This window comes from Diceros bicornis, chromosome 40, assembly GCF_020826845.1.
Source record: "Diceros bicornis minor isolate mBicDic1 chromosome 40, mDicBic1.mat.cur, whole genome shotgun sequence".
Lineage (NCBI taxonomy): Eukaryota > Metazoa > Chordata > Mammalia > Perissodactyla > Rhinocerotidae > Diceros > Diceros bicornis.
Genome location: NC_080779.1, coordinates 11,151,520 through 11,167,612, shown reverse-complemented (window position 1 = coordinate 11,167,612; position 16,093 = coordinate 11,151,520). Strand labels below are relative to the sequence as shown.

Here is a 16,093-nt window from a genome sequence, read left to right as displayed (position 1 = left end):
GGGCCAAACAGATGTGTACTTGCACCCTGGCCCTATCGCTGACCAAGTGTGTGATCTTGGGCAAGTTATTTAACTTTGCCTGAAGTTTAGCTTTCTCATCTAACATAAGGAAAATAGTCGTCTCCATTGCACATCCATGGTGCAATTCCTGGAACTCAATCAGTGCTAGTCTCCCTTCCATCCTGTTGTAGACTTAAAGGCCTACGGTGGGCACAAAATTGTCAGGCACACAGGACAAGTTAACAACACGGGTCTGTTATATTTAGTATACGGGTCTATATATATCATATGAGCAGTTTAAGCAAAACTCAGACTGCAAATGTTTTCTTTTTCAGAAGCTCCTTTTTAAAAACACTATTCAATGTTTTTCCTCTTCCAGATTAATAATTTCTAATCAGAAGGAAGAACAACAATAGAGTCTATTCAAACTAGCTTTTGCTCAGTAAAGAACTTAAAGTGCCAAATACAACTACACTGAGGGTTTACTGTTGGGTTACTCAACAGTAAGAGAAGAGGACTGAAATAAACTGCCCTGAGAAATAATAAAACCCAATGTATATATACAAACTTTCGGAAAACAAGTTCAGGAGATTTTTATAGACCTCTTGAAACCACCACCACTCTCCCATCCTGGGTTAAGAATTTCTGAACTTGTCTGTCTCCAAAGATTACTGAAGTTTTAAACATTTCTCTCCTGACATCTATAATATATGGTCTGTGATAGGTTTTGTGTGTGTGTGTGTGTGTGTGTCTGTTTAGGACTGCTCATATTTTTCTCTCTCACTGCCCCCTCCTCCCATCCCATGACAGTTGTTACATTTCTTGCTGCACAGAACCAAAAAGAGGCAGAGCCGGGTTTGGGCATCAATGAATAAGTCTCTTTATACAAAACCAAGGAAAAAATTTTGTTGGATTGGTTACTAAAAGGTGGTATTTGCAAAGTCTCTGTACTAATTATAAAATATCTTTAAACGTTTATTTCATAGAAATGATTCTCATGAATGGAAATTAAATGTCATCGGAAGAAGTAGAAACAGCTGTTTTACTGAAAAACAAGTGACGAGTAAAACTGTGGAAGTTAAAAAATCTTTGCAGATAAACTGTGAACATAGTTACTATAAACCACCAGCCGGCAGAACATTGTTGTATAAGGTAATGCTTTTAAAATATTTTAACTTAAGACTTGATAGAAAAAATAAAATTCCAAAATGGAGGTCTCATGGCTGTAGAGCATTTTGGCCTCCTGACTTGCAGGCTGTGTGACCCCATGCAGCTCAGCTGGCCTGTCTGAGCTGGGTGCCCTTTCAGTGTCTCTGTCATGAGCTCCCACACATAATGCCTGTAGCACAGTTCCTGCCTCATATTAAGTGTTTAATCAAGGATAGCAGCTTCCTCTCTCTTGCTTTCCTTCATTTTTCTTCTCTTTCAAAAAATTAATTTTTAGGAATGCTAGTCTAAGGATTTTAATGTTCTTCTGCCACATGTACTTAAAATTTAAAGTTCTAGTGTATATATTTTTTCTGAATATATGAGTTCATTTTATAAAGTTGGAAGAGGAAAAAAATGAATAATGAATATAGCAGAAATCACTCATAATCCCACCAGCCAGAGACTTGAGTTGTTTTTATGAGTAAACGCCTACTTTTAAAAAGTGGTATTTTTTCATTGCTTGTATGTTCCTTTTATCCACTAAAGATTATATGCTGATTATTCTCCCTCATCTTTCAACATTTTTCCAAACATGGGATTCTGTTGTGTATATACTTGTTTTTAATAATCCTGTTATTGGACTTTGTTAGGTTTCTACTTTTCACTATTATTTATAAAGCTAAAATAAATATCATTCCCGTAAGTCTTAGGGTGAATATATAATTTTATCCTTCAACAAAATCCCTAAAAGTAGAATTACTAGATCAAAGGCTATGAGCATGTTTATGGCTTTTGGTCCACATATCAAACTCCTCTCCAGGGAGTTTGGAAACTATGTCAGTTTCTCACATCCTTACCACACTATAAGGTAATACTTTTAGAAGGAAGAGTTAAAAATCTGACATGCAAAATTTCTAGTAGTGGCTTTTTCCCCATTTCTTTTCTTAGTATAAATTAAACATTTTTTATATATTTATTGCATCTTAGTATTACTTCTTTTGTGGATTGTCTTTTTATTTTCTTTGTCTATTTTCTTCATTTGGTGAACTTTTTACATGAGTTGTAAGAGCTCTTTTAGACAATACTATGGAGATTATATATACACATGTATGCACACACATACGTTATGTATCTATGTATATGTAATATACATGAACACATACATAATGTACACACAAGGCACATGCACAACACACATTATATTACTTCTATAGAAGAACAAACCTGAGAAATGTGACTCTGTTGTGGAGACTTTGAAGAGCTGGAAGAGGGGGGTCTGGACAGAAGACCTGGGGAAAGTTGAGGCTACTGACGACGATTTCCTAGAAGCTTTTGTTTGTACCTTTTGCTCAAACATTGTTTCCTCATGACTTTTCAAGGACAGTCTTGCCCAAAATATTTTCTAAACATCTGAGTCAGTCCAGAGTTGACTTGACTCTGTCTCCCATCGAATGTGCAAATAATTTATAGTACATATAAATCTCTAAAGTTAGTGTACTGAGTTTCAAGAAATCCCAACATGCAGAACTTAAATTTAGAGAGTAGATGTAATGAGGATGTTTTTAGCTAGATAATTGGCCACGGAGTTGAGTATTCTCAGCCTGTTTACAGATCATGACCTACCTGAGGGGAGGGGAACAGGAGGCTAAATCAGTAAACAATTGATTACAAATAAGAGTAGTCTTTGATATTTTAATATGCCTTGGAAAAAATCAGCTTAGGTTTATAAAAATTTGGCTTACACAGAAACAATTTACTGAGTGAGGTACACATGTGGGTGCTTTGCAAGCCCGTTCTAGGCACCCTCTGTGCCTAGCCCCAGTTGCCACCAGCTTTGAGGGAGAAGCCTGTGATTTCATCAAGGTGCAAGAACGGCACACCATGTAAAACTTATAAATTGTTTATTTCAGTTGGTATTTTCAGGAACGGTGTCACATAGTCAAGGTTAGCAATTCAGCTCCCGTTTCCCTCTCCTGGTTCTTAGATAGTTTCAGAACCTATCTGTGGGTAACTGATGGCTGGATCAAAGAAGATGACATTTTATTATTATTAATTCCTGTGACATATATGGAAATTTGTGATAGAGAGACATGTTTGTATGCACCTGTGGATTTGAATGTTCTTGATGCATTTCTAATCAGTCCACTTCCTTCTGGTCGAGGACATCAAGGAGGTGGGTAGTCTGCTGGGTACTCAATTCTCTGAGTAATTCTGCCCCCACCCCCAGGACGCACCCTCAGGATGGGTAGTCCTGAGTGCCTGGAATTAGACTAAAAGTGTTATGAAATAGAATTGTGCGGAAAGTTTTGACCCAAGCAGCGATTTTTTACTGTGTTCTCTCTGTCTCTTGCTCTCCTCTTCCCTTTCTTTGTGTGTAAAAGAGAGTTAAAAGAAAATGATGAAAGCAGCTACAATGCCCCCTATATTTTATTTCCCAGCATTTATTAATAATGATAATGATAATAACAGTAATGGGACTGTAGTTCATTCTTCTAGTAGAGGCAGTGCCAATTCACTGGGACATTTACTCAGAAACTGCTAGTTTTCATACTGTTTCCCTTTTTCTCTAAAAGTCTTTAACTTTAAAATTTTGAATTATTTTAATATAATACTGCTTTTACTTAAAATATTTTAACTTGTTTTTTTAAAAACAGAACTGTGAGAAGATAGAGAGCAATAAAAACTCATCTTTACGGAAGAATGCAGAGTTTAAAGATCAGGGATATTACACCTGCATGTTTTTCCTTCATCATAATGGCAAAGTATTTAACGTCACCAAGACCTTCAATATAACAATAGTTGGAGGTAAGAGAAATTTTAGAATCAGGAATAAACAAATGTATCTCAGTAGAACAGAATATTTTTTTCCTACTAAAGCAGTATAGAAAGCCAGAGGCAACTTAGTTGGAGTTATGACCACATGACTAGCTCAAATATAAGAATCAAAATCTTTTTGGCATCATCCACTGTGCTGAAAAGATTTTTGGGGGTAGCAAATGAAAGCTTATGTATGTGAACTTCCCATGAATCAGCTCTCTTATTTGGTATTTGAGTAAATTGTGGAATCTTTTGTTGTTATGCTTATACTTTCAGTCAACAAATATTTATTGACGATGTCTATGTTCAGTAAACCGTACTAAACATTGGGAGGTAAGAGAAGCAGGGAAAATATGAAATGAAGTAAGTAATACACTATTTTCAAGGAATCTGATTATAGTTAGGGTGGGCAATAAGCCAAATAGAGGTACCATGGTATATGAAACTGGAGTCATCAGTGAGGTGTTAAGGGCACAGGTGGAGTCCAGAAGAAGAACCGATGTAGGAGGCACTGTTTGAGTTAGTCTTAGAGGCTGAGCATGATGGTTGGGCAGGAGGACATGCTGGGGAAAGGGAGCTCTGATAAGAGCATATAAGGAGCTCAGGTGTGGTCGTGGCAAGGGACAATGCATTTTGGGATCATGGCTATGAGTCTGGTTTATCATGAACCCAGACTATGTTTAACGGAAAAACTGAAGCCTGGAAGTTTAGAGTGACAGAGACCTTAGAGGTAATTTAGTTAAACCTGTCCCAGTGAAGATATCCTTCACGTGGCATAGCCAATAATTGGTCATTCAGTCCTTTCTTGGGAACTCCCAAGGAAATTACCAAATCACACAGCAGTTTAGTCCAGATTATAATAGCTGACTGTAGAGAAGTCTTTTATTTCCATTGAGTCCAAATATGCTTTCTTGTAACTTCCACCTGCTGGGTTTTGTTTGCCTTCAGTAACTCCACAGATTAAGCGTGGTCTCTTCCTAAAATAACAGCTCCTTCGAGTATTTGAAGATAGGTGACTCATACACCCTAGATGTTCTTTTCCATCATTCCATCTCCTAGGATGACTCATTCAACAAAATTGTGGGCTCCTTTGCTTTAGCAACATTTTTCCTCCTCACTTGAACCTCCATTGATATAGCTCTACACCATGTATTGCTAATGTACAAATTACCACAAACTTAGCGTCTTCAAACAACATAAATTTATTATCTTACAGTTGGAGGTCAGAAGTCTGAAATGGTTCACTGGGCTGAAATCAAGGTTTCAGCAGGATTGCATTCCTTCTGGAGGTTCTAGAAGAGAATAGGTTTCCTTGCCTTTTCTAGCTTGTAGAGGCCACCTGCATTCCTTGGCTCGTGCCGCTTCCTCCATCTTCAAAGTCATCAGTGTAGTATCGTCAGATCTCTCTCTAACCTTCGCTTCCTTCATCACATCTTTTCTCCCTCTTCTGAGGACTCTTGTAATTACACTGGGCTCACCTGGATAATCCAGGATACTCTCCTCATCCAAAAATCCTTAATTTAATCACATTGCAAAGTCCCTTTTGCCATGTGTGGTATAATATTCACAGGATCTGGGAATTAGGATGTGAACAACTTTGTTTGGGTGGGTGGGGTGTTATTTTGCCTGCCACAGCCCAAAACCTGGGAATCCCATAACTGAAACCTTAAACTCAAATATCTGAAATTCTATTTATCTACCCTGAATTCTTCAGTTTTACTTTCCTATAAATATTCTTTAATCTCATATAAAGCTCTGATCTCTCGACACTTCCACCACCAACACCCTCCCCCAATCCATCTTTGCTTTTTGCCCATAAGCTCCTCTTTCCTTCCTCCTTGGAAGGAGCAGTAAGAATATCCATTATCAAAAGAGCACTTACTATAGGCCAGGAATTGTACCCAATACTTTAGATGAATCATCTGATATAACTCTCACAACAGCTCTGTGAGCTTGTGATCTCGGGTGAGTTAAATTACTTTGTTTCTCTCTGCCTCAGATTCCTCAGTAGTAAAATGGGACAGTAATGGTTCATCCCTCACAGAGTGACTTTGAGGACTGAGTGAGTGAGTGTGTGTAAAGCATCGAGAGTGGTGCCAAGGACACAGACAGCTGTATCGTCACTCCCATCTCCCATTGCCTCGCGTCCACCTCTCCACACCGCTGCACATGGTATTTTTCTGCCTAACTGCCTAACTTCTGCCCATCTTATTTTCCTTGTCTTCTTGGAGACAACTGTATCTTTCAGGACTCAGTTCACATGTCCTTCCTCCTCTGTGCTCCCATGGCTTCTTGCTCATATTTCTAATTGTTGTCAGAATTGGATTATATGTCTGTTTCTGTCAGTAAACTGAGAAGCTCCTGGAAAGCAGGGATTGAACTGAGTTCTCTTCCTCATTCTTTATATCTCCCATCCTTATGGCCGGCACTTGGCACATAGTAGGTCTCATTACATGTCTGTTGAGTGAATTATTGAGACAGAAACAGTTCCTTCAACCATGCCTCATTCAGCAAGAAATGTAGACTCTTAATCATCCTGGATTTTTCTTTGGATTTGGTGAAGTTTGCCACCATTCTTCTAAAATGTAGAGCTTAAGAGTTGAAGTTGATAGTCAGGAGGTGTCCTGACCTACGCTGAGGACAGTGGGACTCTGAGCTCCCACCTTCTCTATTTTGTGTCTCTATTACAGTTCACCTGTGCTCATGGACGGAGATTTCTTAGCCACCACGTGGTGAGCACCATTGCCTTGAATCACAGTCCTCTTGGTTCCCATCTGGCATCTGCCACTTTCTTCATCTCATGCTCTGGCTGATCTGGTGATGTCTCATCCTACAGCTGACCAGCTCTGTGCCATTTTGATTCTGTGATATTAGCTTCATACGTAGACTAGCAAGTTAGGGGTATACACTGAGGTGTTTTCTTCCTTCCTTTAGCTTCAATAGGATTGTACCCTTCCCCTTACCCCAGTTTTACAAACCTGGCGCCTCTCTGGTTTCTCAATGATATACTTCAAGTTTTAGTAGATGGTATCCTTTCTTAAAGATGTCCTTTCCTAAAGATGTCCTTTACACCACCTCTTCCCAGGACTCCCACCAAAGTTACTGAGAAAAAAGATGGATCCAAAGAAAGATCATCAGTAGCAGTTTTCCTCATTACACAAAACCACCTCCTGCCCCTTTGTCCTTGAATCAACTCATGTTCCTCAGTACTCTCAGACCTGAGAGTTAGTTGTTTCTCTGGAGGCATCCCAGCTCCTCCTGCCTGCCTCCAGGAATTCCAGGCTTGCCCAGAGTCCGAATCCCAGAGGAACCCAGACCTGACTCAACCTGGGGTTTCGCTGCGCTGGTTTCATTCTCCAGTTCCTGCCCACAGATCCCTCCACTCCTTTCTCCACTCTTCGCTCTGTAGCACCACACTTCCTGAGAGAGCATGGGAGGGTGTGGACGCTGTAGGAGAGCTCCTGAAAAAGGGATTCTGTTTGCTGAGCACCTGCAAGCCCCATGAAGGCTGCTCTGGACATTACTCGTAAATGTCCCAGAGGCACCGGATGGACTAGAGGGGAGAGTCCAGGTCATGAAGAAAGTTTCCAATGCTGATAATAGGAAAACAAGAACTAGACTACATAGCAGTGTAAACGTAGTACCACAGTTACCCTGAGTTGTGCAGTTATTAGCCGCCCTAGGTTGTATTATAGCATTCAGTGGGAGGCTGCTGGGGGGTTATTCAGCATTACTAAATGTGGGCTGAGGTGGAGAATATTTAAGTACCTCCAGTCGGGATCAGAAGTCACTCAGGAACAAAAGTAGAACTGAGCCTACAGGTGTGGACGCCCCAGCAGGGCCGGTACTAGGCTGAGGCCAGTGAGGCCTCCAGGGCACAGAATTGAAGGGGCACTCCTCTCAGTGTCCTGCCGGGGGAGGGTCGGGTCCCTGAGTGCGGTGTCTTGCCCACCCCGCCCAATAAATCTGTGAAGAGCAGGGGAGAGCAGAGGAAGAAATCAAGGCAGAGCAGAAAGGCGCTTCCCAGTGACTTTGCATCCTCTAAGTCCAGCAAGTTCGGTTGTCTCCCTGGATGAGCATCTTCTTCTGGCTTTTAGCTGCGGTGAGCAGAAGCCACAGATGTGAATTGAGGGAAAACCAGATTCAATGTGCTTTCTCCAGCTGTGTGAGCTTTGAGTTGATGGAAAGTGAAACAGCAAACAATATTAGCTGCAACCACTATTTAATGAAAATACGACTAAAGTAAATGTGCGGTGATGACGATTAGAATCTTTGTCACACGGAATAAGCGTATTACAGCACCTGTTTGTCTTAGAGAAGCTCAGAGCAACACTAACGCATGTTTCTTTTCTTTTTTCACTTTTAGATCGCAGTAATGTAATTCCAGTTCTTCTTGGACCAAAGCTTAACTATGTTAAAGTGGAATTAGGTATATTTTGATATACATATATTCTGCATTTATGAATGAGGCATAATTGAGTCTTCCAAAGCTAAATCTGATTCATTATTGATCCATATTGTGTGCATAACACATCCCACGTTCAGTGAAGAACATGACAAAAGCAGAACCAGCCTGTTATTGTTTGCAAGTTGCCATTTTTAGGCTAGTTAAAATGAACCGTCTATTCAAAAGGTTATAGAACTGCCTGTGGTTCGTGGACTAGAGTTTTAGTTGCCTTGTGTGTGGCTTTTCTCTAATAGTCTCTGTGGTCACTTTTAAATATGAAAAGTCAGTGAGAACACTCTGGAGAAATGATTCAAACCTGTTGTGTGGTTCTAATATTTGATTAATGGATTCACTTTGAATCAATGGACTGACGTGACTGTACATTTAGGATTCATCTAGACAGGCCTTAATGAATCAACATGTCCAGTTGAGTAATTTCTTTCCAAAAGCAAAGGAAGGAAGGAAAAGAAGAAATTCACATATGCTAAACTAAGTATTGTGTTAGGTGATTGAAATATATTATTGAATTAAATCATCCAAATAACTCTGAGGGGTGTTATCCCCATTTTATGAATTAAATGGCCAAAGGTCAGAAAGGTTAATTAACTCGTCTAAAGTTAAACCATTGGAAAGTGGCAGAACTGAGATTCAAGTTTCTGTTATTTCCGAAGCCCACACCTTTTGACCACAGCTGGTCACAGTCGCTTATATGAGCACATGTGCCCATGTAGCTTGGGCACTTTGCCATTTGTATTTGCGTTCGCCTGCTTTCTATTTTTATTGATTTCTGACCTTATCTTGATTATTTTTTCTTTTCATTTTGGGCTTAATTTGCACCTCATTTTTCATTTGTTGACATGGAGAGTTAGAGAATTAATTTCGATTATCTTCTCTTTTAGTATGTGTATTTTTAATCTCTAGATTTCCCTGTAATCACTACTTTAGCTGTTTCCAACAAGTATTGGTATGCCATATTTTCATTACTGTTCAGGTTGAAATATTAAAAAGAAAATTCCCTTGTCATTTCTTCTTTCACGTATGGATTATTTGTGTTTCTTAATTTCCAAATATCTGGAGGATTTCCTAGCTATTTTTCTGTTATTGATGTCCAGACTAGTTCCATTATGGTGTCCAAGATTATACACTGTGTCATTTCAATCTTTGGAAATTTGTAGTAACTTGCTTAAGGACCAGAATATGGTGTATCTTGATGAATGTTCCAAGTGCATTTGAAACAAATGTGCATTCTGTAGCTTTTGGTTTTTATCCTTCTATAAACGTCAATTAGGTAAGCTTAGTTAATGGTATTGTTCAAATCATCTATATCCTTGCTAATCTTTTGTGTGCTTTCTCTATCTGTTGCCGAGAGAGTTGTTAATATCTCCAACTATGATGGTCAATTTGTCTAAATGTCCTTTCATTCTGTCAGTTTTTGCTTTATGATGTGGAGGTTATCTTATGGGCATAAATTGATGCCTGTTGAACTGACACTTTATCATTATGAAGTTTTTCTCTTTATTTATCATAATACTTCTTTCCTCAACACCTACTCTATCTGATATTAGACACACAGTTTTCTGTTTTTTGGATTGGCGTATTTTATCCTTTTACTTTTTTTCCTATGATCCTATTTTTTTTTTTTTTCTGTGAGGAAGACCAGCCCTGAGCTAACATCCAATGCCAATCCTCCTTTTTTTGCTGAGGAAGACTGGCCCTGGGCTAACATTTGTGCCCATCTTCCTCTACTTTATATGGGACGCCACCACAGCATGGCTTAACAAGCGGCACGTCGGTGCACGCCTGGGATCCCAACCCGGGCCGCTGCTGCGGAGCGTGTGCACCCAACCGCTTGCACTACTGGGCTGGCCCCGACCTATGACCCTGTTTTATTTATTTATTTAATTTTTTATTGAGGTAGCATTTGTTTATAACATGATGTAAATTTCAGGTGTACATCATAATATTTCGGCTTCTGTATAGACTGTATCTGGTTCGCCACTCAAAGTCTAGTATCCATCTGTGACCATACACATGTGTCTTTTTGACCCTTTCGCCCTTCTCCACCCCCTTCCCCTTTGGTAACCACCAATCTACAACAGACAACAATCACGTACACACAGAGGATAGATTGGTGGTTACATCCTTTTACTTTTAACATTTCTTTGTCTTTATACATAAAACGTGTCCCATATAAACTGTGTATATTTGGATCTTTTTTGAAATCCAGTCTGTAGAGTGTCTAGTCCATTTGCATTGAATGAATTACTCATATAGTTGATTTGAAACCTCTCATCTTGCTTCCCGTTTTCCAGTTGTCTTGTGTGTTATTGTTCCTTTTATTCCTCCTTTCCTTTTGGATTAATCAAGTATTTTTCTTTCTTTAATCTGCTTTATTTTTTAAAGATTTTATTTATTTATTTACCCCCCCCAAAGCCCCAGTAGATAGTTATACGTCACAGCTGCACATTCTTCTAGTTGCCATATGTGGGACGCGGCCCCAGCATGGCCAGAGAAGCGGTGCATCGGTGCACGCCCGGGATCCGAACCCGGGCCACCAGCAGCAGAGCGTGCGCACTTAACCGCTAAGCCACAGGGCCGGCCCTATTTTCCTTTTAGTTATACCTTTTTGTATCCTTCATTAGTAGTTCTCCAAGAGATGACAGTATGCATCCTTGTCTTACTACAATGAGACAAATGTACATATTAGTACATTTACAACTTCACACACATGCCAGAACCTCACAACAGTTAATTTCACTCATCCTCTTACCTCACTTGGCACTATTATTTCATATATTTCTCTGCCTGTGTTATAAAACTCGTAAGAGATTGGCATTATTACTGCTTTAAACAAGCAAAATTCTTTTATATTTACTCAAATATTTATCTTTTCTTGTGTCATTCATTTGTTCATGCATTTGCTTGCTTTCATCTGGGATAATTTTTCTTGAGTCTGAAAAATTTCCTTTGATGTTTCTTATGGTGTGGTTATGCTGGTAATAAATTCTTTCAGCTATTGCTTACCTGAAAATATCTTTATTTGCCTCCAGTTTTGAAGAATATTTTCTTTCAATAATTTCAATAATTCCAGGTTGGCAGTTTTTTACTGTGCTTTAAAGACGCCCTTCTGTTTTTCACTGGTCTCCATAGTTCTGTTGAAAAAGCAGCCTTCAGTCTTATTGTTGCATTTTGATGTGTTTTTCTGGCTGATTTCAAAGCTTTCTCTATCTCTTTGATTTTGATGTGATCTAGGTGTGGTTTTCTTTGCATTTATCTTGCTTGGGGTTCCATTGAGCTTCTTGAGTCTGTGAGTGGATGTATTTAATCAACTTCGGGGAAATTCTCTGCTATTATATCTGAATATTTCTTTAGCCCCTTTCCTCTCACTCTCCTTCTGATGCTCCAATTATATGTATTAACTATATTCCACATGTTTCTTATGCTCTCTTCTGTTATTTTCATTCTTTTTCTTTTTTCCATCTGTGCTTTAGTTTTGATCTTGGCCTGAATTCAAGGTCAATAATCGTGCCTTCTTTTATACCTGATCTACTATTAAAACCATTAAGTGAGTGTTTAAATTCATGTTTGTTTTTTTTTTTCAGTTATCAAATGTTCATTTGATTCTTTTTAAATAGATTACTCTTCTTTGTTGAAAATGTCCGTCTTTTCAGGTACTTGTCCATCTTTTCCTCTATTTTCTTTAACTGATTTACAATAGCTATTTCAAACTCTTTATCTGCTAAATAGAATCTCTGGGTCTGCTTCTGTTGTCTATTTTTCCTCTGATAGCTCGGGGGAGTCATGTGTTTGTTGCAAGCCTTTCCCTCTAGTGGGCCTTACTCTCCCAAGTACTGTGAAACTGCGGGAGAAATCATTAAGCCTTTGCAGTCTCTGCTGCTCCCCAGTCCCTTAGCAAGAATCCCGCAAGCCCGCGTGGCTGTCAAAATCTCCTGTGGACTCTCTTTTTTCCATGAGATTCCCTCTGTGTTGTACAAACCAAAGCAAATTCCTCCAAGGAGTAAAATGGCTGGCTATCTCAGCTTACCCTGGAAGGACTTTTTCCTGACTGCACTTTCAGTTCAACTGTTTCTCTTTGCTTTCCCTGCATTTGATGTCTTTAATTTTTAGCTAATTTAATTTAATTTTTTGTGATTTATCCATTTTGTTTTTCTAGAAGTTGCAGTGAGAGTGTTGGCCTGACACTACCTACTAAATTATATGTTGAAAAGAAAGTCCACTGGCCACCCTACGTTTTAATAATTGATTTAAGCATGAACATTTGAAGAGAAATCAATTCATATTTTGATGATGTTATCTAATTTCTCTGCTTTACAAATTTTTTAAAATTTAAGAACAAGGCATATCTGTGTTCTTTCTGGGATGTAGCACTATATTAGCGTTATACAGTAGGTTAACATATGTTGATTATATTAATTTTAAACTGGGAAATCTGAGTTTCTAAAATCAGACGATCGGTTGTCAACTTTTACCCAGGAAAAGATGTACAGCTCAACTGTTCTGCTTTGCTGAATGAAAAGGGTGTGGTTTATTGGAACTTCTGGAAAGAAAATGAAACTGATCCTAATGAACATGAAGAGCAAGAAACAAGAATTAGGTATATATATGTGATATATGATATATCTCATGATATGTAAAAGTCATATTGTATCATATATACATGATATAAAAAACACCAGACTCCTGAATGGCTGATAGGATTTTTGGGTTATTATAATTATAATTTACATATTTTATAATTATAATTTCAATACTCTGGGTTGATGGATTATGCAGAATTTTATTGCTGAGATCTAAACTAGAAAAGGCAAGTCAATGAAGCTTTTTAGCATTATCTTACAAAAGTAGCTTTTGGTCCGTCAGAATCTGATGGGGATGGGAATTTTACCTAAGCATCTTGTAAAAGAGCGATTACCTAGGCCACACTTTCTTTGATTTTTAAAATCGTGTTAAGTGCTTTGGTTTTACTAACGTTCCAGAGAAAAGACCAGGTCAGGAGATGGGACGTGTATAAATTAGTTTAGGCCCCTTGAGTGCAGTAGGTGTGCCCAGTCGTGTTGCCCACACATCACTCTGAGACGAGCCGGGGTCTGCAGGTTGCAGAGTGCGTCATCTGTACCTTTCCCTGTGGGGCCTGGTGCAGCCAAGGCCAAAGGCAGGACGTCCACTGCTACCTCTCCAGATCTGTATCCTGTACTTTACTTCCACACACACCTTTCTTTTTTCTGATTGTTGAAAATAATTCATTATAAGAAACTTGAGAAATACTGAAAATCATAAAAAATGAAACAGTCATTTGAAGACAGTTTTCTGTGTGTTTTGGGAATTTCTCTGATGGGCATGAGCTACGTTGACAAGGATACTGCCTCTTGCTCATTAGAGATGAGATGTAGCTTCATTTTGGAACATTCGTCACAGTGATTATCTTTCTTAAAGATGAGCATTAAAAAATTTCATCAAGTATGGAAGGGTCTCCGGAGATTGTCAGATCTAAGTCATGTCTCAAGGAAATACTAATTTTTTTTTTTTAGGAAGATTGGCCCTGAGCTAACATCTGTTGCCAATCTTCCTCCTTTTTTCCTTTTCTTTTCCTCTCCAAATCCCCAGTAGGTGGTTGTATGTAATAGTTGTATAGCCTTCTAGTTGCTCTCTGTGGGACGCTGCCTCAGCATGGCTTGATGAGCAGTAAGTATGTCCGTGCCCAGGATCTGAACCGACAAACCCCGGGCCGCCGAAGCGGAGTCCAGGAACTTAACTCTTATACCACCAGGCCGGCCCTAGGAAATATTACTTTAAATTACCAGCCTGCCCCGTGACTTTCATTGTTGGTAGATTGACATGGAGCATAGTGATTATTGCAGCATTTTCCTATCAGAGTCCATTGATGGAAATTAGAAACACAATAAGAACAGATAGAAAAAGCAACCAGGGCAATGGGTAGATATAAATATCTAGGAGGCAGCGTTGGTGTAAACATTTCCAAGTGATATGCGTATTAATACTTAGATGGCCTATATTCTTCCGTTAAGGAATGGTCAGACTTATTAAAACAAAACCCACTAAGCCTATGATTATTTAAATGTGTCTGAAAGACTTTGGGTCATTACTGTAATTATTAATGTACCAACACATTCACGTTCTAGTAAGTAGTTATCCTAAGGTGTCTATCACCTTAGTTGCACTTTTGAGTTTTTTCTACTTTTTAAACTTAAAAAAAATATATTCTTTGTCATCATGCTGGCAGCTCTCAAGTCTTGCTAACACTTGTCTACAAGCAAGGTCCCTTCCCTCATCCAGGACCAGGCACGAGATTAGTGCTCCGTGAATGTTGGATCCGCTGAATCACATGGCCCTCCTGCCGTGACATCTTATCCCCAGCATCTGTCCTCCGCTGGGGTTCTGCATTTCACCCTCTGTTGATCTGTTGCTACTCTTTGGAGGCATAGAAGACCAACTCACCAAACTCATCAGAAATGAATCTTCAGCTAAGCTAAGACGGTGGGGAGGTCTTTCTTTAGAGTTGGGTGCTTTTTATGTCATCTGTTTCTGCTTCTCAGTGGTCTTTTGTGCCTCTCCTCTGGAGTTTTCATTGATGTTAGATAGTTGATATCTCTGGATTGGTGACTTCTGTGCAGAATTATGTTCTAAAATTTGTTTGAGACAGTTGGAAGCTACAGTGGTACCCTGTCCCAGGTATGAGAGACCCCTGCTGCTAGGGGCATGGCAGGTGAGCGACTGCAGCTGGGAGTGCCCGCTGACACAGTGCCTTCAGAGCCTGTCACTGGCGGGGAAGCAGATGTCATGAGCGTTTGCTTTGCAAGAAAGACAGGGCAACTTGAATCCTTTAAGAAGAAAGAGAAAGAGAACTTGTGGCCAATGGTTGTCTCAAGTCATGTTCTGACACTCGCTGAACAGCTTAATTGGTATTTCTCATGTGCCTGGGGGTGTCTGAGAATAGTGCTGTTTTTTTAATCTTATTTTAAATGCTGAACAAATAAAAGTGATCTTTAGGATGGCATGGACAAACTTGATATGAATCTGTATCTAGGCTGCACAATTTGCAGCCTTGTCATACTTGGTGGCGACCTCACCGTGGGAGAAACGCTGAGTAGTTAGGAGAGGAGAAATCGGGAAAAATAATCGAGAGTGGGAATGTTTTCTTGTACTTTCAACTTAGCGTCGTTACCTTCCAGGCATTTTAATTATAGACAGTTTGCAGCAGTGTCCCCAGATGGTCTCAGGAGGGCCGCTTCTGTGGACCCTGATGCTCCCCAGAGGAGTCGGAGGTTCCCTGTGGCCCACACTTTGAGCACCCATCAGAAAGGGATGATCCGATGGAGCCCGCAGAACCACTGCCTTTGAGAATTTGCACATATGAATTCCTCTCTCGTGGTCAACACTGCTGACTATGAACAAAGCCTACCACTAAAGTGTTTTCCTCTCTTGCAGGACTTCAGAAGGCAAAAGTTATGCTTCAAGAATATTGAGAATTGAGAATATTAATGAAAAAAATCTAAAGTTTTCATATAATTGCACTGTGGCCAGCGAGGGAGGCACAGACACCAAAACCTTCATCTTGGTGAAAAAAGGTGTGAGAAAATTTTATTTTTGGAATTTTGTGGAAACTTAGAGTGTTGCTGCTGAGAGACCCCCTGAAGATCC

General features: G+C 39.5%; 1 protein-coding gene across 2 annotated transcripts in view; it reads left to right on the top strand.

Annotated features, from left to right (window-relative positions):
* The window catches only part of IL18R1 (interleukin 18 receptor 1), a 40,608-nt gene that overhangs the window by 12,367 nt on the left and 12,148 nt on the right, over nucleotides 1–16,093 (top strand). For both annotated transcript variants that reach the window (XM_058534385.1, XM_058534384.1), the window contains exons 4-8: nucleotides 987–1,152; nucleotides 3,804–3,954; nucleotides 8,333–8,395; nucleotides 12,908–13,028; nucleotides 15,881–16,020. In XM_058534385.1, the coding sequence (XP_058390368.1) occupies nucleotides 987–1,152; nucleotides 3,804–3,954; nucleotides 8,333–8,395; nucleotides 12,908–13,028; nucleotides 15,881–16,020 (641 nt within the window). The remainder of the gene's footprint in view (nucleotides 1–986; nucleotides 1,153–3,803; nucleotides 3,955–8,332; nucleotides 8,396–12,907; nucleotides 13,029–15,880; nucleotides 16,021–16,093) is intronic.